The sequence below is a fragment of the Callorhinus ursinus genome, unplaced genomic scaffold, assembly GCF_003265705.2.
Source record: "Callorhinus ursinus isolate GAN/ISIS: 27379988/994484 unplaced genomic scaffold, GSC_fseal_2.0 scaffold13, whole genome shotgun sequence".
NCBI lineage: Eukaryota > Metazoa > Chordata > Mammalia > Carnivora > Otariidae > Callorhinus > Callorhinus ursinus.
In genome coordinates, this window is record NW_027397075.1 from 32,527,374 (window position 1) to 32,552,895 (window position 25,522).

Genomic DNA, 25,522 nt, shown 5'->3' on the forward strand with positions numbered 1-25,522 from the left:
TTGAAGAAGTAGAAAACAGTAATGAAAGAAATCAAAGACCTCAATAAATGGAAAAATATACCATGTTTATAGGATGAAAGTCTCAGTATTGTTAAGATTTCCATTCCGCCCATATTAGTCTTTGAGATCAATGTAACTTCGATCAAAATCCTAGTGGAATGTTTTTGGTAGGAACTGAAAAGCTGATTCTAAAATTTACACAGAAAGCAAAGTAACTGGAATAGCCAAGACACTTAAAAATGAACAAATTTGGGAGACACACACTACCTGATTTCAGGGCTTACCATCAAGCTGTAGTAATCAAGACATCATTGATGAAAGGACAGACGCAGATCAAAGGTGCAGAATAGAGAGTTCAGAAATAGAGCCACACAATGTAAATAGACATTTCTCCAGAGAAGACATGCTAATGGCCAGCCAGTACATGAAAAGGTGCTTAACATCTTTTGCCACTAGGGGAGTGCAAATCAAAACCACAATGAGATACCACGTTACATCTACAGCGTAGATGAAAAGCTACACACTGGGAGAGAATATTTGCAAAAACAGTTACCTGATAAAAGATTGTATCCAGAATATAAAAAAATTCTCAAAACTCAATACTAAAAAACTCCCATTTAAAAATAAGCAAAAGATCTGGGGGTACCTTGGTGCCTCGGTTGGTTGGGTGGCTGCCTTCGGCTCAGGTCATGATCCTGGAGTTCCAGGATCAAGTCCTGCATCGGGCTCCCTGCTCAGCGGGGAGTCTGCTTCTCCCTCTGACCTTCCCCCCTCTCTTGCTCTCTCTCTTTCTCATTCTATCTCTCAAGTAAATAAAAATAAATAAATAAGTAAAAGATCTGAACAGATACTTCACCAAAGAAGACATTTTGGATTACAAATAAGCCCATGAAAAAATGCTAAACAACATTAGTCATTAGGGAAATACTAATTAAATCCACAGTGAGGTACTACTATACTACTATACACATTCAAATGACTAAAATAAAACAAAACAACAGCAAAAAAGCATTGTAATACTAAGAGCTAGCAAGGATACATAGCAACTGCAGCTCTCATGTTTTGCTGGTGGAAATGCAAAATGTGTAGCTGTTTTGGAAAGTTTGGCATTTTCTTATAAAGTTGAACACATACTTATTACACTACCCAGCAATTCCAATTCCATGCCTATGTATTTACCCAAGTGAAATGAAAACCTGTATATAAAAGTCTGCAACATCTTTGTTCATAATTGCCCCAAACTGGAAACAATCCAAATGCTCTCCAACATGGATCAACTAACTGGTATCTAGTCAGTGGAATATTCCTGAGCAATTAAAAGAATGAACTACTGATACACACAACAACATGATGGATCTCAAATGCATTATGTTAAGGGAAATATGTCAGATTTGAATGACTAAATACTACATGATTTCATTTATATAAGATTCCAGAAAAGCCAAAACACGTATCATGATAGAAAATTTATCAGTAGCTGCCAAGAATTGATTGTGTTGGGTGGTGTTGACTACAAGAGAGCATAGAATTTTTGAACTATCCTATATTTTGGTTATGGTGATGACCATGCAACTATATGAATTTGTCAAAACTCACAGAACTGGGGTGAATTTTACACTGCATAAATTGTACCTTACTTAAATGGCAAAAAAAAAAAAAAAATCCAAACCCCCAAGACCTAGAGCACTAATCCTGAGCATTTTAATTGCTGAAGCACAAAATGCTACTACTATATCAGAAAAACAAGAGAAAAAAAGACCCAAATGCTTATTTTATATTGTGTACTACACAGAATACATCAGAACAAGTAATAAATATGAATGAAGGAAGGAAATGGGGAAAAAAAGGAGAAAGACAAGAATGAAATTCACAGCTTATACATAGAGTAGCTCTTTGAAGTGTATGCTTTTCTTAGGTCAGTGCCTTCATTATCCTTGTATTCACATTCCTCTCTCTTTGAATTGTAGAATTTAGTGTAGGAATCACTGTCTCAAACTAATTTTTCTATTCTAACCCTTCAAAGTTATGTCAAATGCACATGACCTCCTCAAAGTTACTATTGTCTTACAGGTTCCTACCCTGTCACAGTGCCTAGAATATGGTAGGTGCTCAACAAAAATTTATTGAATGCATTTATGAATGAAAATTCTTGACTTACAGATTTCTGTCCCTTCAAGTCTATGAAAATTTTACACAGCTACATTTGGTACTTGATTTTTTTTTCTAGATTATAAGTAAGATTCATTTTTCACAGGGCGGTTACTTGACTACTTTGTGTCTTAATCATGTCATGTTATGGTGAGGTGTTTTGACTTAAACATTTTGAAAGTATCATTCTGGCTTTGAAGTGAAAAATAAATTATAAGAAAGCAAAGACAGAAGCAGCCAGAATAGTTAGAAGACTATTGTAAATAAACCAGGAGAGAGATGATGATGTCTTATGCCATGTTGTGATCAGATTCTGGATTTATTTTGAGACAGAGCTGATAGAATTTGCTTATGTTTCCTGTGTGGCCTGAGAAAAAGAAATAACTGACCGATGATGCCAAGGTTTTTGGCTTGAACAACTAGGTCTCGCATTTACTTAGATATGAAAGACAAGGGGAGGAAGAACACCTTTGGAGGATAAAATCAAGATTTTGGAGATGTTGAGATGCCTTGTAGACATCCAAATAAATGTGTCCTTTAGTCAGTTACATGTTAGATTGAGTTCAAGGGAAAGGTAAGGATGGAAATAGGAGTTTGGGAGCCAATTAGCATATAGATGATTTTTAAAAGCTGTTAGAATGGACAAGTTTACTGAGGGAGCGAATAGAGAAGTCATCCAGAGACCAGACCCTTGTCCATTCCAGTGTTTGGAGGTTGGAGAGATGAGGAGGATCACATAAAGGAGTCCAAGAAAACACAACCTGTAAACGTAGGAGAAGAAACAAGATAGAAATCAAAGGAACGAAGTCTCTCCAGAAGAAGGGAACAATCGGTTGCTGATAGGTCAAGTCAGAGTAAGCTGAGAATTTTACTTGATCCAGCAATTCGGTTGTCACTGATGACCCTGACAAGAACCTCTCAATGGAGAGGTAAGAATGAAAACTTGATTAGACTATGTCTAAGAAGAAAGATAATCAGCAGGTATAGGGACCTCTTCAGAGTAGTTTTGCTATAAAAGGATGGCAAGAAATGGGGACATGTTAGGAAGTGCATGTAGATTGAGAGGTTATTCTAAAAATTAAAATGGTCAATTTAGTATGTCGTATGTTGCTGGAAATAATCTAGGAGAGAAAATTTGATAATGCCAGAGGGAGAAGACACAGTTGCAAGAGAAGTCGTTGAATAGGCAAGAAGAGATGGATTTGCTGATTAATGGAGAAGTTGTGTTTAGGAGCACAGACAGTTCATTGTAATAGGAGGAAAGGGGGTCGTGGCTACAAAGTGATAACTGACTTAAGTTTACCTACTATGTGCCAGGTGTTATCCTGAGCCCTTTAGATGCCTTACTCTAGTCATCACAGCAGCCCTCTGAGGTAGGGACTATTATCATCTTTATTTTAGAGATGAGACACTGGGGGCACCTGGGTGGCTCTGTCAGTTAAGCATCTGCCTTGGACTCAGGTCATGATCCCAGGGTCCTGGGTTCGAGCCCCCCGCATCAGGCTAACTGCTCAGCGAGGAGCCTGCTTCTCCCTCTGCTGCTCCCCCTGCTTGTGCTCTCACGCTCTTTCTGTCAGATAAATAAAATCTTAAAAAAAAATAGAAAAGGAGAAACTGAGATGCAGCTATGTTAAGAAGCTAGTATAAAAATGTATAGAAGATAATGGCAATGAATAGGTAACTTGCTCAAGAGCCAGTAAGTAATTTGCCCATGATCATGCAATGAGTAAATGACCACGTCAGGATTTGAATCTAGACAGTCTGGCTCCAGAGCCAGAACTTTTTTAGCCAAGTGGGCAGGTGCCATTTCTGTAATGTGGGTAGATTACTGGATTGGTTTTTATAGAAGAGTGTATAAGTTTTAATGAGAGGGAGAGAATAAATTAGGAAATTGATTCCCTTGCCAGCCTTCTAGTAGGAGTCTAAAGAGAGACCATGAGAATGGCAGGAACACAAATTACTTTGGCGACTAAATAAATAGCAAATTGAGAGCTTTGCTGTTTTTATAAAATATAAGATTTATAACTTGGTTGGAACATAGATTTTATGAAGCATCTTCCTAGGCTCTAGGAGATACATAGATAAACACACAGTTCCTACCTTTGAGGTTCATAATGAAGAAAGATAGGAATGTATACTCATACCAGACCATTTTAATAAACTAACTGAAACACTGAGTTGTTTCATGTTTCTTGACCATTTTATTATTTTTTCCTATAGGATGATTTCATCCAACTGAAAAAAAAATTACTCTCTCTTAGGAACTGTACTAGCCATTGCTGATTTAAAGTTGAATAGGAGATAATTCCTACCTCCAAGGAGTTTGCCATCTTACAGAGGCATATAAACATTTAAAGATAATTGTGATGTCATGGATATGCAAAAGTGAGAAAATAATATAGAGTAAAGCCTCATATGCCCACCATCCAGCTTCAGTAGTTATCAACATAGTAAAGGCAATCCTCAACAAATTTTTTAAAGCTAAAATTGCCATGGGGTTTTTTATTATTTAGGAAGAAACTGTTAATAGAGAAACTGGTTGGGAGGTAATTGCATGGGTTGATGAGATCTTACCAGACTCATAGGCCTTACAGGGAGAGGAGGTTCCAAGTGAGGAAAGACTTCGGAGGTAGAATTGACAGGGCTTCTCAGCTATAATTCAATGTACTTTTTTTTAGAAATAAAATATTTTTCTAAATTATATTTTTAGTAGTGGACTTCAAGAAATTCATTGAAAGAATCTGAGGAAACTATTTCATTTTTTAAAATTTTATTTAAATTAACATATAGTACATTATTTAAGAGGTAGAGTTCGGTGGTTCATCAGTTGCATATAACACCCAGTGCTCATTACATCACATGCCCTGCTTAATGTCCATTTCCCCTCCAGCAACCCTCAGTTTGTTTTCTATAGTTAAGTGTCTCTAATGGTTTGTTTCCTTCTCTGATTTCATCTTGTTTTATTTTTCCCTCCCTTCCCCTATGCCTCTTGTTTTGTTTCTTAAATTCCACATATGAGTGAAATCATATGATAATTGTCTTTCTCTGACCGAGTTATTTCCCTTAGCATACACCCTCTAGTTCCATCCACATTGTTGCAAATGGTAAGATTTCATTTTTTCTGATGGCTGAGCAATATTGCATTGTATGTATATACCACATCTTCTTTATTCATCTGTCGAGGGACATCTGGGCTCTTTCCATAGTTTGGCTATTGTGGACATTGCTGCCATAAACATTGAGGTGCAGGTGCCCCTTTGGATCACTATGTGAGGAAACTATTTTAAACAACTAAGAGAACTGATTTTTTTTTGACATTTACAAAACTTGCTGCATCTTCTACAATTCAAATATTTTTATTTTATTTGGCTCATTATCGCAGTTGTGTCATGATAACTCATATGCATAAAAAGGGTAAAATTTGCCTAATTGAGAGAAGTTTATATCGATTATACAAAGATTGATAAAAATTTTTAATTGCTCTTAGAATATCTTTTTAAACATTAGTGTTCTTTACATTTAGAAGCTTTTGGTGAGTCTTAGCAATACTGGTTAGGTATTTAAATGAAGTTATTTTTGTGATTTATTTAGGTAAAGCACCTGTTGTATCAAATACTTCAATTTTGCTTTGGGGTATTTTTCTTTAAAGTGAGGAGACATCCTGTGTTTTTTTTTTTTTTAAAGACTTTATTTTATATATTTGTCAGAGAGAGAGCGAGCGAGCCAGCGCACAAGCAGGGGGAATGACCAGCAGAGGGAGAAGCAGGCTCCCCACTGAGCAAGGAGCCTGATGAGGGACTTCATCCCAGGACCCTGGGATCATGACCTGAGCTGAAGGCAGACGCTTAACTGACTGAGCCACCCAGGTGTCCCTTTAGCCTGTGTTCTTAATGAACTTTTTTTTTTAAAGATTTTTATTTATTTATTTGACAGAGACAGCAAGAGAGGGAACACAAGCAGGGGGAGGGGGAGTGGGAGAGGGAGAAGCAGGCTTCCCACTGAGCGGGGAGCCCGACATGGGGCTCGATCCCAGGATCCTGGGATCATGACCTGAGCCGAAGGCAGGTGCTTAACCGACTGAGCCACCCAGGTGCCCCTTCTTAATGAACTTTTAACTAAAATATAGTTGAAAGTATTTTGAACTTAGTATACAACAGCTAGATCACTGTATTGAAATAAAGTGAAACTTTTAGGGATAAAATCAGAATTCAGTTAATATACCACTAGAAAGATGTAAAGGGAAAAAATTTAATACGAATTGAAATTATCAGAAAGAAATAAAGATAGTATGGAAAAGAAAGCTAAAAACAGAGTGTATAAAAAGCTTAGTAGTGGTGTCTTGAAGAAGTTAAGGTGTCTCGAAGAAATAACTGCAGGAAAAAAATGAGTGTACTGGAGTTGGGGAGGAGCGCCAGTAGCAGGGAGGGAGGAAGAGAGGAGATACCTGTGATGGGAGGACTTGGAAAATCCAAACTGGAAAGTGGTATTAAGATTTCTGGACACGCTGAATATATTCAAAATAGTAGTGCTGATGACCAGAGTATTAAATTATTGAGGGAATTTAAGGAATTGGGCAGAATTACTTCTGGATAACTGCTTCTGGTTTTGAAATTATGTGGAAACTGTTGAGATTTTTGAAGACTAGAAAAACAGAGTACTGATTCTGAAAACTTAGGGTATAAAGGTCAAATTTTGTAGCAGGAAGATTTCCTAACCAAAAATACAAAGTGAATGTCTGAGGTAAAAATTAGATACTGGTTTATTGAATAAAACCATCTTCAAACTATTCATTCTCTTTTATTAGAATATCAGAAAATTGATACATATTTAATAGGCACTTTGTGTTCTTCATGGCTACACTCACCAAGTGGGAAGGTGTTGTCTTAATCTGTGGTCTCTCAGCCTAACCAAGCATCAACAAACTGCTGGGAGAACAATATAAAATATAAGCTCAGAGGAAACCTGAAAGACTAGAATCACTAAGCATGAACATTTATAGCTTTCTTCCTTTTCACATTAACATATAATGTTCCATTTTTTTCAACTGAGGAAAAATGCTCCTCTCTACCCCCAAATCAAAATACATGCTTTTGATCTTCAGAATGACCTTTAATCTGTCTTTTTTCTTGAAGTTTTTCTTTTTCTTTTTTTTTTTAAAGACTTTAGTTATGTATTTGAATGAGAGAGAAAGAGGTAACAAGAGAAAGAACACAAGTGGGGGTGGGGGATGCAGAGGGAGAGGGAGAAGCAGACTCCCCTCTGAGCAGAGAGCCTAGGGATGGGTTAGCCTGGTGATGGGTATTAAAGAGGGCACGTTCTGCATGGAGCACTGGGTGTTATACACAATGAATCATGGAAAACTACATCAAAAACTAATGATATAATGTATGGTGATTAACATAACAATAAAAAATTTAAAGAAAAAAAATTGCCCTAATTCCATCAGTGACCACTCAGTGTCATTCAGTGGCTTTTCCTCTCTTGATTTCTCTCGTTAAGTGTCTGCCTTCGGCTTAGGTCATGATCCCGGGGTTCTGGGATCGAGTCCCACATTGGGCTCCCTGCTCTGCAGGAAGCCTGCTTCTCCCTCCCCCACTCCGCCTGCTTGTGTTCCCTCTCTGGCTGTCTCTATCTCTCTGTCGAATAAAGAAAATCTTAAAAAAAAAAAAAAAGAATTGTTATCTTCCCTTTGAAATTCTCTCTGGGCAGTTTTGGAAATAGAAAAATTCTTATATGCCTAGATAGTTTCAAGAAAAGATGCCTCTTTTGAATGTAACTAGGTGAATTCATGGCAGCTCGATGATCTTATTAAAATCCTCTAAAAGAATGTTTGCTTTTAAAAAAGCACTTTTTTTTTTTTTGCTTAGCCTTAGTAGTTGATCATATTAATTTAATTTTATAAATCTGTTCACTCATTTATCTAAAATATATTGAATGCTTTCACTGTGCCAGGCACTAAGTACTTGGGGTGCAAAAGTAAAGAAGACAGAGATTCTTGCCCTTCTGGAGTTTATATTTGTGTTATAAAAACTACCTGATTACTATACATTTAGTATATATCTGCTTTATGTGTGACTTTTTAAATAATTAGATACCTCTTGTTTCCACGTAACAACTGGTTGCCTATTTCTAGGTCTCTTGATAGCTGCAGTTAATATTTTATTAAAGCAATGGCCATATGTCATTATTAATAGGAAGTTTTATCAGAAATATTGAAAGCAATGATTATTTCCATAAATTGCTATTTCATTTGAGTCCTCCCTGGTCACAGAAGTATACTAGTAGTATTTGGCTTGATATCCCTTAGTGCCCCTTAAGTATTAGGGTGCTGTATGCAATATAATTACTGTATGATTACCAGGAAAATCAGTAAATTAAAGCTGTTAATCATGTAGCATTATGAATTACTTAGTTCTTTTTAAATGTCAGTCTATAAAGATAAATAGAATCTAGGTTTTTAAGAGAGGAGAAAATATTTTTTTCCATAATGCTTGGCCAGACAGATGGCTGAGGGTCAGCTAGAAGCTGAATGTTGATTGAGTTGAATCATGTTGTGGTAAAATGTTCATTAGGGGTGCATGTGTATGTATGCATGTGTAGGAAAAGATATTGCAAATATAAAATCTTATTTTAAATCATTATACAAAATTATATTTGCCAGCAGTATTGGAAATATAGTACGACAAGTCAATGTTAGGAAGATGTACGTGGTCTAGGGTGAATAGAATTGGTGGCAGTGGAGATAGGGAGAAGTGCATGGAATTTGGAAAGGTCAGGAAAGAAATGCATTAGACTTGTTGATGGATTACTATAGGACAGAGAGTAATGTCAACAGTAACTCCTCGGTTTCTAATTTGGATAGATTGTGGTGACAGTCACTGAGATGGGATACCCTGGAGACAAGGTTTAGGAAGAGAATATAGATTAAGATTTGTATGTGTTGATTTTGAGGCACCTTTGAGCCTATGGAACTCCAAACACATGGGCATGGGTGAAAACACTCAGAGACGAGAGAGCCATGAGATGTAGACCACTGAGGAAAGTGTGAAGAGAGCACCCACAACACTTGGAAGGTTCACAGAGGAGAAGCAACAGCAGTGGGGTTTGTGAGGGGGAAGAGAGAGGGCTTTGTCATTGAAGCCAAAGGAAGCCAAGTGGTCAACAGTGAAAGGATTGAAAAATGTCCCTTGAACTTAGTGGCATGGAGAGAGGTCATGCATTACTTCAGTGAAAACTAAGGAGAGATGCAGAAGCCATGTTGAGCTGAATTGAAGAATGAGTGGGAGAGGAGGAAATAGAGGTAATGACTATTTAACAACTCTTTTGAGAAATTTGTTGTTGCAGGGTAGGAGACCGCATGATAGCTAGAGGGTTATGTGGGGTTGAGGAAAGCTTTCTTTTACATAGGAGGTGTGTATTAGAGTTTTAATAGCAGTGGATACACTGATGACTTTACTGATCTATCTAACATGTAGCATATATTTAATTGCTTTGCTATTCCCCTTATATTATGGGACTTAAAATTCAGAATATTTTGCATTTAATTTCAGAGGAAATAACCTTAGACCTTTGTACACTCTTGTTTTTAGTTAGTTCAGTTTTTTACCCTAAGAGTACAGAAACTCAGCTACCCTCAAACAACGTATGTTTTTCCTATTCAAAAGTATAATCAGAACCAAATAAATTGTGAGAAAGATCATTTTGTGACTGATCCTGGCTCTCTTGTGGCATAATATTCTTTTGCTAATATACTCAACTGATAGCAAAGAAGAGGCAGCTGGAAGTTACATGTGTTAGATAGTTTACTCAGGTGTAAGTCTTCTCGAGAATACTACTCTCAAGAAATTTTGTGGAGCATATTTAGCTTTGTTGTTTTTACAAATTAAAGTTATATTTTAGTTTAAGTCCACGAGAGAAATTTAAAGAATTGAAATGACTTTGTGTATAATTATAAAAGAATTTAAGATCATTGTGAATATTTTAAACAGCAGAGGAATATAAAAGAAGTACTTTTCCTCTTAATTCTATTGCACATATATTTTGGAGTATATTGTTCTATATTCTTTTCCAGTGCAGGCTGAGCTCAGGTTTCAAAATATTATGTGTTAGAGAAAGAGAGGGAGCAAGAGAGGGAGGGAGAGAGAGCATGAATATGTATTTAAAATAATACTATATATAAAATTTTGAGAGAGGGAGAGACAGAGAATATATATTTAAAATCATATCATATATACTATTTTGAAACTTGCTTTTTTTCACTTAACAGCATAATTCTGGTCCCTAATATGCAATAGTGTTTTAAATCATATAAGCTCTACCTCCTTTTATTTCATTTTGCTCCAAGCCATTCAGTATTGGCAGCTTAGGTTCTCTAACTCAGCACTGTAAAAGTTGCTTTGAAGAGGCTGAAAGAAAGCAGAATAGACATGCACTTGATGGCTTATTAAAAATATTAATGGGATGAATTTATTTGAGATTTTGAGTTATGGAAGTTATAACAGTTTTTCCAAAATGGCCAGATTATGATCGAATGGGAAAAGAATGGAACATATTTTCAGAGGAAGGGTCTGCTAAAAGTGAGGTCTGGGCTGGAGATGGAAGAGTATGCATAAGCTAGAGAAGTTGGTGAAGTAGATGGGAGGTCAGTTTTAGAAAATAGAAAATAGACATATTGGTTTTATGACTTTTAAGGCTAAAACTTGAAACCAGAGCCTGAACGTTAGATCAAACCAGAGTACATCATCAAGATTTGGAGTCCAGATGGTAACACCAGGGTCAGCTCTAAGAGATCAAAACTGAGCAACAAATACAAGTAGAGATAAAATCTGAGCAAAGGAGCATAAAACATAGCTCCAGGTTCAAGCTAGGCACCAGAAAACGTTGAGGAATGGAATTTATATTCACAAGACTGGACACTGCAAGTCAGTTTCCTTGTTCAGTTGGGCAGATTATTAGAGTAGCATACTTACTATGTCATCATTGACTTCATGACAACAAATATTTGCCTTTGTTTCGTTTCTAAATACCCTTGGCTGATAAGTATATGCTACTCCTCTAGCAAGGTGAAGTTGTATAGGTTGTATAGGTTTTGTAGGAAAGGTCTAGGTCCTTCATTTAGGGAGTACTTTGGGTGAGGATGTAGGGGTATATCAAGACATGATAGTCCTGTGATCTGCCTTCAGCATTCTGTTCCCCATCCCCTGCCGTACCCACGTCATTAGCCAACTTGCCCTACGTTCATGTCAAGGGATTCAGATGGTTCTTTTTATGCCTTGAAATGCTTCCCAGAAATGTATAATTAACACATTCATTTTTATGAATAAGTTCATAGGATGATTTTAAACAGTAAATGAGAGGAAGTAAAAAATTTCTTGACGGTAGAATAACACGGTTCACCAATAAAGAAGATGGGACTGGGGAACAACGTCCAGGACATCACTGAGCTACTAATGGTATTTCATGCCCACCTTCCCAGTTTTTCTCTCAACCCAGGCTTACATTTTTATGTAAATTCATTGGCATACTTTTCATAACAACAGCAGTTCAGCCTTGGTGAAGAGAGTATAAATGGTTTGTTTTCTCGTTTTCTTAGGCACAGTAACCTTGGTGCACGACCGAAGGGGCTGTCCACTCTGGTGAAGAGTGGCGTCCCCGAAGCCCTGAGGGCAGAGGTGTGGCAGTTATTAGCAGGCTGCCATGACAACCAGGCAATGCTGGATAGATACCGACTTCTTATCACAAAGGTAGGAAGCTTTTTTCAAATTCTTCTCATTGGACGGCATTTTAAGTAAGTACTGTTTTCATAGCTGCAATAAGTCATAAATGTTTTGAATTTCTTTAAAAACTGTTTTGGTGTTGTGCAGTGAATGGTTCTGCCTTTTGTTCTAAGCACTTGTTGTGGATAGTGGTAAACAATGCCTTGACTTTCATTTTTTTGTGGCATTGGAAGCTATTTACATTTCAAGTGTTTTCAATGAAGCTTTCTTAATGTATGAGATTTATATACAATTATATTTGTACATAGTATAAAATATACTCTAGTATAATTTTAAAATCAAATTAAATTATTTGCTCTGCCATGGTAATGAGACCTCAGTAAGTCGTTGGGTCCAATGGCTACTTGTCCCATGTGATTTAGGAGTGAACCAAGGGAAGAAGGGGCTTGCACACCTTGAGGAAGGAATTACAGTGGTGCTCACATTTATGTATGTGTTTTCATGATATTAGAATTTTCTTGCAATTTGCACATGCTCAATTACATGGACTTAAAGGTTGTCTAGTTTTAACTTAACCCCCACAGGATATATGAGTAGTTTAAAGAGATTGCTATCATAGGATATTATATATCAAGATACTAAAAATAACAAAAAACAGAAAACAAAAACACTAATCTGTCCCTTCAAGTAAAAATTAATGTCGTATAAAGGATGACAAAGCAACTACTTCTAGAAATAAACTCATGTTATAGAGAAGGACATTTGAAACACTTAGCAATTTAAACGTCACTATGTGAAGTCACACTGAAAGCTATATGTGTTATTATAAAACTCTTAACATCTTAAAAACCTGGAATCAGAAATTTCAAATGTGTTTAAAACTTGTACAAATAGTTGCAGAAAATTTTGGACCGACGGTTAAAAATATAAAAATAAAACACCTTCTGGTTTACTAAGAATTCATTTGAGGGGCGCCTGGCTGGCTCAATCGGCAGAACATTGACTCTTGATCTTGGGGTTGTGAACTCAAACCTCATGTTGGGTGTAGAGATTACTTAAAAAAAATAAAATCTTTTTTTAAGGAAAAAAATTCATTTGAGAAAATTGGTAATTTCCTAACCAAATTTCAACAAAATGATTGATGGGTGTGACTGAAAAAAAAATGATCCTCCTCTATTTGGGTCTCTGGATCTCTGTCAGTCTTTTTCAGATATGATAATGATTAAAACCATGAATGAAGAAAACTGCTAAACCCCCAACGTATTAAAAAGTAACTCATATTGTATGATTCTGTTTACATGAAATGTTCAGAATAGGCAAATGCACAGAGGCAGAAGGTAGGCTAATGGTTGCCGGTTGCTGGAGGATGGAAGAATTGAGAGTGACTGCTAACAGTTACAGGGTTGATTTTGGGGTGATGGAAATGTTCTGGAATTTCATAGTGGTGATGGTTGAACAATATTGTGAATGTACTAAAAACCACTGAATTGTACACCTTAAAATGGCAAATTTTATGTTATGTTTTATGTTATCTCAATAGAAAAATTGCACAAAATAACACATTTTTAAATGACCCATGTTCAATATTGAATAATATTTTTGCGCAGCATAAGTTTTTCATTGGTTTTATCTTTTTTTATATCCTATCTACATTTCTATGCTTTATAAGATCTATATTTACAGTAGCACTTGTGCATAATAAAAATTAACAAAATAAATACACATGTATTGGAATTTATGGCCAGAAGAGTTTTTATTAATGGAGGTATCTAAGAAGAAATGTCCAGAGACCATAACTCTGGGTGTCAGATCACTTTTTTATATAAATAACAAATTGTATACTTCTAATGGCTGCTTATAGGATAGCAGCTACTACCATACCCCTTTCTCTACTAAGAGGCTTTTAAAATTCATACCTTTTAGGGTTTCAGACTTTGGGAGAAAAAGAATAGTCTCCCACAATGTTATTTATGAACTCCTGACAATATAGTATATGTCACACGTGATAAAAGCTTTACCATATATACTGAACACCATGGGTAATTTTGAATATACAATTGCGTGAAGGAGTTTAAGATCAAGAGACAGAATGGCAAAAAATTTTTTCATTGAATAAAATATTTTGAGACTCTCTTTCACTCTGAGATCTGGCTGCGATTTACTTTCTGCATGTGAAGACTGGAGGGAGGCGAGAGCCATATTATTTTTTTCTAACAGTAGTAGACAGATCCCTGGGCCGTGCCAGTTGTGAGACTTGGCATCTGTCTCTAGGCATTCCATTCTGAATCACCTGCCTTCGTTCTGTAGTTCCTGTTTCCTGCAGTTTCCGAACTTGAGGAACAACAGCAATCCCTTAATTCTCTGGACTGTAGTAGTGGTGGCAAACCTGAAAGCTAACAGTGGTGTCCCCAGTCTTCTGGTCTTCAGCCCTTCCAGTGCTTCAGTACCTAAGTTCTTCCATTAAATCTCTTTTGAAATACTTCCCTGACTGAACTCTGTCTCATGTACTTGGCACATGCTTGTCACCTTGTCACAAAATGGCTGCTTCGCACCTGGTGGTGTGTTCAGAAAAGAAGGAAGACAAAGGCAGTCAAACTGGACTTTAAGGGAACAGTTCTCCAGGCTGCCAGGTCTGCCCAGGACTTCTGACACCAGCTGCAAGTTTGGGGGTCCACAGAACCATTCTTACTTCATACCAGCTCAGCTACAGGTTTGGCCAGAAAACTTGGAGGACCACTATAGCAAAATGTTAAACTCACAAGAATAGGTTTAGTTTAGTTTTGTTTTTGTTTTTGTTTTTTTTTTTTAATAGCAAAACAATACAAACCAGAACCAGCCAAAGGAAGAGATATATAGAGCAGAATCTGGGACTGAGAGGATTTCAGATATGATGCTTGCATCGTTCTCAAGGACACTTATCCTTCCTGCATCAATGTGTAGCAGCACGCACTTAGAAAATCACCAATGGAGGAAGCTCACCAAGCTTTGGACTCCAGGATTTTTATTGGGGTTTCATTACATTGGCATAATTGATTGAATCATCACCCACCTGGTTGAACTCAATCTTTAGCTCTTTCTTCTCCCCTCCCCTGAAGTTGGGCTGATATCACCTGGCTCAACACCTCTAACCACATGGTTGGTTTTTCTGGCTTGGCTAGCCTCCATACTGAGTCCTCTTTTTAACATAAACTGTCTAGAGGCTCACCATGAGTTGCCTCCTCAACATAAACTATCAGATATGGTTGAAGGAGCCCACCCCGAATGAAAAAAAGACACTCTATCATTTGGGAGATTCCAGGGATTTAGAGGTTATCTCCCATAAGTTTATACTGAGGCTAGACCTCTCTTTGGCATATCTGAACCAAGCCTGTTGCGCCCCCCCCCTTTTAAAGATCCATTTATTTATTTTAGAGAAAGAGAGTGCATGTGAGTGGGGGTAGGGGCAGAGGGGAGGAAGAGGAAGAGGAAGAGGGAAAGAATCCCAAGCTGACTCTGCAGTGAGTGTGAAGCCTGACCTGGGGATTGCTGTCATGACCCATGAGATCATGACTTGTTAGATCACAACCTGAGCCGAAACCAAGAGTCCACACTCAACAGACTTAGCCACCCAGGTGCCCCTGTCTTTTGCCCTTTTAAAGAGCCTTCCCTTAAACCTTAAGCAGCAACTTTTACTTAATCTTTTTGATCAGAATTCTGTTACTTGGCTACTATCTCCCTGGGAAGTTGGGAATTTTCTTTTTTTTAAGATGGGTATATTGCTTCTCTCCTCTACCCACTGAAATATGGGTTTATTAATAAGGATGAAAAGAGAAAATAGATATTGGGTAGACACCCACCTTTCTCTGTTACAGTTGCCTGTTAAGAGAGGCAATAGTTGAGATCTGTTGTGGAATAATTTGTTATAAAAATTAAGCTTAGTAGTTTGTTTATTTTAGAATGGCAAATGTTTAAAAATTACCGCTAGAGATTGACTGACAATGTAGAATTTAAGATAGTTTAATAAATATTTCCACGTTCAGTTTATACATTTATGACTATATAAAATTTTTAATGTTACTTCTATTGTTAACAGTACAATTTATCAAAAACAACATTTTCATACAAACAGTATAGAAATGTGTGGCTCTAATAATGTTCCTTTATTCAAGCTCTCAAGTTACAATATTTCTGTGAGAGGAAGTACAATGGTATATTTAGCTTCATTGTCTTCCTTCTAATAAAAGATAATAAAAGATGAATGTAAGTATCTTAAAAAAAAATTCTGTCCTTTTTCTATGTTTCAGGGTAGAAATTAGACAGCAAGTGCTTGTAGCCAAGAATGTATGTATGTACTTTGGTGGTGAATGCATATAAGTTTACCAGCTGCTCAGTAGAAAAAACATGAACACCCAGAGGATTTTCAGTAAGAAGTGCCTCCAATATTTGGTACTTGTTCGTCATGGTTCAGCAATTGGTAGTGTCTTCTTTGGTCAAGTTAATTTTTTCATGTCTTATCAAGGAAATGGCAATATTTCAAGGTCAGTTAATGAAATAGTTCAGCTTGAACCAATAGTTGCTTTATAAAAACCCTACCAAAGACCTAAGATTATGTAAGGAAGGAAGATTAGTATTTACAGAAAACTTACCTAAGATTTGGCTTCTCTGAAAAAGTAGTCTGTTGGAACACCTGGCTGGCCCAGTTGGTGGAGCATGCAGCTCTTGATCTCAGGGTTGTGAGTTCGAGCCCCACGTTGGGTATAGAGATTGCTTAGAAATAAAATCGTTAAGAAGGAAAGAAAAGAAAGAAAGAAAAAGTAGTCTGTTTATCATTATCATATCTCAATTCTCTGACTTATATAATGTTCTTAATCTGTATCATACGGAATTGTTGGGAGGATTCAATTAGATAATCCACATGAAGCACTCAGAGCATGCCTAGTACATGGTAAGCATTCACTAGTGTTAGGGATGAGGAAAATGATAAAACAATATATGCTTCAATGAGTGGCACAGAAAAGTACTATGGGAAAAATAGAGATTACGATGGGTTCTTGAGATCTATGCAGGTTTCAGGACATCCATTTGAGAAAAGAGAGAAAAGCAAAGAAAGATGCATAACACCCTGTTATCTACTTGTGTAACTAATTCATTCTTTAACTGATCAAACATTAAGATGTCTTTTGTGTTCGACACTATGCTAGGTACTGGAGGTATAAAAAGAGTAATCCTACCCTTGTAGGAGTTAACAGCCCAGTGGGGGAGGCAGTCAAGAAAGTGGAGAAATGGTGATCACATGGTAAGTGCTGGGACAGAATTATGAGCAAAGTGTTAAGGGAGCAGAGTAGAGCAGCCAACTTTGCCTAGGAGCAACGAATAGGAGGATATATTTAGGCTGAGGCAGTGCCAAGCATAAATAAAAGAGTTGTGAAAGCTCCTGCCATGGTCCGGTTGTGGGAAGTGCAATATGACTCATGGGGGCGCTCTAGACTATAAACTCTCAGCAAGGATTGTGTCTGGATTTTGCTTACTGCTGTAATCTTAGCATTCAACCTTAGGACTGCCCTCTAGCTGATGCTAGAAAACAATTGCTGAGGGAATTAATGGAGTGTGTGGGTATTATGGGAGTGATGGGCATTATGTCTAGTGCTTTCTTATGTTCTTTCCATGTAAGGCTGACCACTTTGGTGATGCAATTCCCATTTTTACCATTGAGGAAAAAGGAGGTGCAGTGAGATTAAGAGACACACAATTACTAAATAGCAGAACCAGTTTTTGAACCCATAAAATAGAAAACTGTAAAAGAGAAACGAAAGGGATAGGGCATTCTTACATTTTGTCTTTTAAAGATCCTTTGGAAGGAAAAACTTGTTCTCTGTATTTTTCTCATTGTTAACCATTAAAGATAAAAGGCTAAAGAAGTAAAAGCAGTACTATCCCTTTTCTCTGCTTTATACTATTCGTTATATAGAAATGAAGTTTATAAACTATTATTCAGTTTATATCAGGAAACATGTATAAATCTTACAAGTGGTAGAAAAGATCTAAATAGTACTTTATAGAATCAGTTGAAAAATTCTAAAACACCTAACTTCAAGCCATCCCTTTTAAGATGGGTCTTCACAGTCTATCCTTTTTAAAAAAATATTTATTCATTTATTTATTTCAGAGAGAGAGCAGCATGAGTGAGGGGAGGGTCAGAGGGAGAAGGAGAGGGAGAAGCAGACTCCCCGCTAAGCATGGAGCCCAACTCGGGGCTCAATCCCAGAACTCTGTGATCTTGACCTGAGCCACCCAGGTGCCTCTACACAGTCTATCCTAAAGTGGCCTGAGGCTTCGACCATTGTCTGCTGCTGCATGATTTCTACCAAAGTCTGAGGGCTTCAGCACTGTTTTTGGATCAGTGGCAGACTTGTACCATATATTCCTGAAGTCATTGCTTATAATTGATATTTCTTGTTATTCCTATGAAATTAGCATTCTTCATAATTTTGAGGTGATCTGAAGAGACAATAGAAGATTGTGACCCTATTTACCCTGTATGATCGAGCAGACAGAATTTAGAGCTTCTGAACTGAGGGTTAAATATTAATATCTGGCTTGAGGAGCCACTGAATAATGATTACATTTTCACATATTTAGCAACCATTTGACATGGGGGAGATTGTGTGCCTTTACAGCAACTTGAATTTTATGTTGTTTTACAGTACCATATGTATAATTTTAAAAAAGATTTTATTTATTTTAGAGAGAGAGCGAGTATGATCGGGGGAGGAGCAGATGGGGAGGGAGAGGGAGAGAAAATCTTAAGCATACTCCATGCTGAGCGTGGAGCCCAACACAGGGCTTGATCTCTTGACCCTGAGATCATGACCTGAGCCGAAACCAGGAGTCAGATGCTTAACCCACTGAGCCACCCAGGTGCGCTGTATGTGTAATTTCAATAATTACATGACATGTGTGGTGTAGTTTATCTATCAAGTCTGCTGATTATTATTTGCATAATGGCAAATACTGGATCATGGTCTGTGCTCTTTTGTAGAAGTGATATAATTTGTCACATTCATACTTTACACTTTGTTAAAACCAAAACAAGGTTTTAATTGATGAGCTTTCAGAAATAACATCATCACAAGCCATTTACCACCACCACTTGAATTCTTGTTTTTTTTTCTGAATGAATCTTCTCTTCAAAAAATGTATGTGTGTATGTGCACACACAATGTCTTTTTAAAGGATTTAAGTTCCAGTGCTAGATTGATCTAGATTTGAGTCTTACCCCTCCCACATATTAATTTATGATCTTGAAAAGTTATCCCAACTTTCTAAGACTCAGTTTCATCATTTATAAAGCAGGGATAATAGTAATACCTTATGGGATTGTTGTGGGAATTAAATAAGATGATAAAGTGCTTGGCACATAGTAAGTATTCAAGATTAGCTTCTACTGTTTTTACCAATATGATGTTACATCATGAACATGGGTTAACGGTGATGATGGGTATTGGTGTTGGTATATATTTCTACTTTAATATGTGTATTAGACTACTTCCAGTCACATAATTTTCACTAGAGCACATGATGTGAATAATAGCTGTGATGGAATTGAGAAGGAATGCTTTTAGAAGTATGAAGTGTCTGACTTGTCTTTTTGTTTTTTTTTTTTTTCTGGTTGGTGAATGTCGTGGAATATTTGAATCCTAAAACTTTGACTTTGTAATGATTGTATGATTTATTATTTTAGTGATTATGCATATTCAGGTATATCATAAAGTCAAATGATGTTCTCTAAAAACCACTCCTAATGATTGTCTGATATAATCAAGACTACAAGGCAGGTATTAGTTTCATTCACTTATTAATTCATTTATTCATTCAGTAACTCTTTATTGAGCAGCTTTTATGGGCCAGGCTTTCTATGGTTTCTAGGGCTGTGTAGATGAAAAGAGTTCATACCCTTGATGAGGGTAGCCTAGGGAAAGCCAAGTCTGTGCATGGATAGATTGAGTATGATACAGATTATAATAGGTATCTTAATCAGGTGTGTGGAATACAAAAGAGGTAGTCTCAGCTCTGCTTGGATGAACCAGGGAAGAGTTCACAAGGAAGAGGGCGTCTGAGGCGGAGACTAAATGTCTGAGCGGGATAGGAGAAGGGAGTGCCGTATAGAGTTTGCTTAGGTAATGATTCAGCTGCCAGTTAGGGACTGGGATTGTGAAGGGAGCCTTCACAAGTGAAATCAGTGTGCTCTTTCCTAACTCCCCACCCCTATCGACCATCCACTCTTCATGGGTCAAGGCTTGTCCCCCTGTTAAATGGGAAAGATGTAATAAAGTTTATTCTTGTTAGAATAAATATTTGAAGTGAAAAACTTCAGAAAATATGACATATCAAAATGATATCACAAGAGAATATTTAATTGGTTACCTAGGGTTGATGTAATAGAATTTTAACAAGTAATATTATAGGTATTTGAGTACTTATTGTATGCCAGGTACTGTGCTAGGATGGTAATACATATTAATTTTTAGAATCAAAGAACTGAAAAAATACTATCTTGGCTAAATATTAAACAGTATAAGCTTGCAAAGTAGAAGTCTAGTTTTATAAACTACAGAGAGTGTGTACTCAAACTTCTATCAGAACCAAAAGGGCAGTAGTTGCAAATAATACTTTGGTAGTTGCTGCCAAAAACCTCTTTTGGAATATAAATAAAAAACAACCATGAGACTGGCCTATTTTAAGATTCTGCAAGTTCTCTACTTTCTTGAGCATTATTTGGACAGGTGAGTCTTCACTGTGTTTATTCTTGTCAGGTTATTGGTGCTGCTCAGAGTAAAGCCTGTCCTCTCTCTTCTCCAGTGTATTATTGTATCACATGGCTTTTAATAAAACATGTAGGTAAAGAAAATGTTTTACTCTATTTTGGTGGAACATACTATAATTATAATTACTGGACATTCTCAAGAGGAGATGTTTAAATTGGTATTTTTCTTATGATTGAATAACATTTAGAGAATATTTAATTGAAAAGTCAAGTAATGGTATCAGTTACAGATTTCTTTTATTTGATAAGGTTTCACAACTGAATTAAACTCTGTACATAATGTAGCCAGGTAGTTGTTTGCTTTTTCTTTACATGGTTTATTTTTTAAAAATTCAGTGCTGTATGTTAGATAACGCTCAGCACTAGATTTCATCAAGAGGCAGGGCACTGTTTAATTACACGGCTGCTCTGTTCTCTATCATCACCTTGTCTAGTTGTAGGAAATGAGCTTTTTGATAGAATGGGGTTATTCCAGCTGGGTCTGTATCATTGGTATGTATAAAAGCCACAGGCTCTTGTACTGAATGGTACATTACTGATATAGCCATAAAATTTACAAAAATTTCTCCAGAAAATTTATAATTTTTTAAAATGTACTAACCCTCAAAATAAGGTGGGCAAACAGAATAAAGAGTATTCACTGTGCTGTAATGTAAATGCCTTAAACAGGTAGATAGCAGAAGGTCTTTGTTAAAGGAAAACAAGAATTATTGAAAAAGATTCTTTAAGAAAATGTATGTTATTTTCTCTTTTCTTGCATAGTAAGGGCAGTGGTTTCTTACTACATAATTATACCTTGCTTATTATTTTCACAGCATCATTTATATCAAATTTTCTTTCATCCTCTGAGGACTTTCATTTTCTATGATATCTGTATTGACATTTGCATGTATCAAAACTACAATTATATGTGAATCTGACATGCACTAAAAGTCTTTCCCCCAGCATTGACATTTTTCTGTAAAAATTTAAAAATATACTCATACTTTCATGTGCTTAAGTGACAGTGTTCTGTTTCTAGTAACAGATAATGTTTTTGTTACCCTTTAAGCATAGTAAATAGTTCCCAGGTAAATTAAGGAACAGGCGATCTTCTAATGTTACCTTTATTTTCATATCATGGAGTTAGCGAAGGAGTATACTGTTTTCAGGGAAGTCTTTTGGGTTATTGAGCATAGATCATTCAGTAGCATAAAAGTTGTATTATTATAGCGTTAGAATTAAGGATAAGAGGAAAACTGATATTTTTCCTAAATCATGCAAATTTTCAAGAGTCTGGGATTATAGTATGACTCCTGGATCCCAATCTCATAATAACCTTTTTTCCATAATAACTTTGTTAATCTTACCTGCACTTGTTTCTAGAGTATATTTATATTTTATTGGGTAATGTGGTATGACGAGTTTTCCCCAGTTTTTGCATTGACTTACTTTTTCATTCAAACTTATGTTTACATCTGTTTACCATTAATTAGTATCAGGGTTAAAAAAAGGTGCGACAGTAGATATGAGACAGGTACCCAAAATCCACCCACCTGTCCCCCATATTGCCCATTTCTTATCACATTTTTGTAAGTTACCAGTTTCATTTTGTAGGTTCTTGTTTGATTACTTCATGAATCATTCTCAGTATCTTTATCCTTTTGTGTCTCATTATAGTTTATATTTGCCTCTCTGTCATTTCTTCCGTTCTGTTACCTGCTTCCTTTTCTTAACTGTCCATAATGTAGCTCTAAAATGTGTTTTTCATTATTTGGTATTTTATATTTGCTGGGTTTCATTTTTCCTATGAATTTCTCAGTTTAGGTTGCTTGTTAGTTGCATGGCTTTTAGTTGATTTTTAAACTGACAGGACAGTAGACTGTGTCATTATAGAGAAACTGTCATTTTGTTTCTCCAAACAAAATGTACTTTGTATCCCCAGAGCCTGGCACTAGCCTTGAGTATAAATATTTTTTGAATGCCTACATGGGTTAAACTATAGGCCAGTGCTCCATGATTAAAAAAATAGGAGGGGTTAATTGGGTATGGGATTATAATTGAAGAATTATATTAGAAGTTAAGAATGTTGGTTTTTGTTTTTTGGGGTTATTGTTTTTTGTTTTTTTAATAGAACACTTCAACTTATTGACCAGAGCTGATTAACTGAAGTCTCACTTTTTTCATCACATTTAATGAGTAGCTAGGGACCAGATGCAAGACTAGTCATTGAAAAGTTGTCATCTTAATTTATTCAATATTTTCATTCTAAGATAAATAATTACTTCTTTTAAGCTTATGGAGTAGATATGTAATTGTTAATATGCATGCACAAAGACCCCAAAATATGATACATCTCCTATTGCAAACTCATGTCCTATTTTCTACTTCCTTCTCCCTTCAATAGAAAAAAAAAATAAATGGAAAAGCCAAAGGACCATTGAGTAAATTTAAGATTATTATAGGCCTTAGAAAAATTCAGTTTCTGTGAGAAATTTCTTGAGCTTCTTCCAGAAGATACTAGATAAATACCATGTTGGAGATATGGTTGATACTGCAAAATTTTTTCAGACTTTAAAGCGATATTCCATAAACTGGCTTTTGATTTAATTAATATATTCATTCCATAGACTGTTTCAAAATAAGTATTGTAATTCATTCAATATGTTGTTATTTAAAAAGAATAATTGCACCATAACAATTTATTATGATTCTCATTTGGTTGTTTTTTCTTTCTATTAAATTTTTACTTTTTCTAGATTGATAATTTTATCAGTAATGCTTCTATTAAAAATACAGTTGGTTCTTTTTTATATACAAACTTTTATTCCTAATGAATGATGAATAGACTAGGTAAAAGTTGCTCAAAACTTTTTTATTGCGGGGTTGGAATATTATGGATATGCATACTTGAGAGCTTTACTTGTTACTACTGTCAGAATAATTCAATCACTTCTACCCTTTAAGAGCTGATCTCTGACATGTTTATGAAAGCTACTTAATCTTTTAATAGATGACTAATTTTCTGAAGACAGCATTATGAAGCTTTTACCTTGATAACCTGCAAAAATGATGTGAAAAGGAGCAATTCCATTTAACTCTTTAAAACTTCAGTTCTTGTTTGAAAAAGTATAATGGAAATTTTTGATTGAAAACAACAAAAAAAAGAAAGCTTATTTTAATTTTTCTACCATCTGTCTATTAGGTACTTAGATACTCTGGATAAGATTCCATCTCTTCATACAGATTATGTAATTACAGTCTGTAGCTTTCCTACTTCACTTTCTAGGGACTTTAGATCTTTACTTTGAAGAGTTTCAAAGGTCACAACATCATTGCAGGGATGATTTAGGTATGTTTTCAAAATGTATTTCTTATTTAGTCCTATAGAGCTGATCATGCAGTCAAAAAGGGAAATTGATCTTTATTACATACTATTTAAAATCAAGATTTTCTGAGTAAAAGAAGAAAAACTATGGGAGAACTTAAATGAAGGATTGAAGGGATTCCCTTAGATAATCTACATACTCCTTTTTCCTGCTGGGGTTGGTGATATATCTCTTGGTATTGACCTGTAGTTTTTCCAACTTATTTTTACTGTGAAAAGACCCTTTCCCATTGAAAATAGATTGAGCTTGATCCTTGGGAAAAGATGATACTTAGGAATACCGTGAGGAGAATCCCTCTTTGTCCCAGTGGCACAGTGTAGTCTTGCATTAAGTGCTCTGGGACTAATTAATCAGGAAACGACTCTAATTAAAAAGGAAACTGCTCATCAGCTGCCTGCTCAGGCTCTTTTACAGAAAGAAACTGTAGACTTAGCTACTTGCTATCCAGCTTCTAGCAACATTCTTTCACTGCTTATGTCCTCGTTGAAAGGAGTGATTTGAAAGATTTCTAGCCAACTTTATTTTGTAGTGATAAACTTTGATATTTAATGGACTTCTTTTTAGATGTAAATTTACATAATAGCAATAATTTTGGAGTTAAATATTTTGGTTGATCTGCAAAGTTTTTAACTTGTAACCTTACCATGTTTTTTAAGTCCTGGAACAAACCATGCTACTTAGAAATCATCTTAGTAGACAATATTTGGGTATGTATGTAGATATTTATAAATATAAACACACACACACGTATAGTATGTGAGATTAAAATCAACATAAATAACAACTATTAATGAATTTATTTAACTCATACTGGCATTTGTGTAAGCTTAACAGTTTATTTGGTTTAACTGAAGTCTTAGAGAATTACTATATGAAAGAGACTATTTTAATTTCATAAGGGTATGTGTATTATATATATATTCTATGTCTTGTTTCCCAGGCTTATAATATAATGATTATTATATCCAGCACTTCAGATATTTCTTAATTTACCAAATAGTAATTGATTATGAATTACTAGTAAGAACTTTATCATTGTTCTTAATGTTGCTTTTGTTAATTTACTTCCTATCTTTTGATATCTGTCTTAATACATATACAGAGGTCTATTAGTTTCTAAAATGTACAAGTAGTTGGACAAATTAGGAAGATAACTGAAAAGTTCCCCTCAGTAGCACTGGAATTGTAGCTTATTCTTCCTACCCTTCTACCCCCACCTGTTGGCACACAGATTTTGATTTTTATATTATGATTCTTGATTTTTATGAAGATGATTTGAATTGTGGCTCTTTGGGGATCAGTTTTTCTGTGCTGTTATTTCAAATCAGTTATAGTTCAGGATGCTAAATGTTGTATAAACGATTGCTGACACAGCACAAGCTAATGTTTACAAACTTCATAGCATGCTTAGCTATGGCAAATGTAAGTCTTGTGAAGGATGTAGTAATTTTTAAATGTAGATGTATTTCTATTGAGTTGTATTTCTA

General features: G+C 35.8%; 1 protein-coding gene across 5 annotated transcripts in view; it reads left to right on the forward strand.

Annotated features, from left to right (window-relative positions):
• The window catches only part of RABGAP1L (RAB GTPase activating protein 1 like), a 762,700-nt gene that overhangs the window by 212,654 nt on the left and 524,524 nt on the right, over positions 1 to 25,522 (forward strand). For all 5 annotated transcript variants that reach the window (XM_025877662.2, XM_073900045.1, XM_073900044.1 and 2 more), the window contains one exon: positions 11,741 to 11,891. In XM_025877662.2, the coding sequence (XP_025733447.1) occupies positions 11,741 to 11,891 (151 nt within the window). The remainder of the gene's footprint in view (positions 1 to 11,740; positions 11,892 to 25,522) is intronic.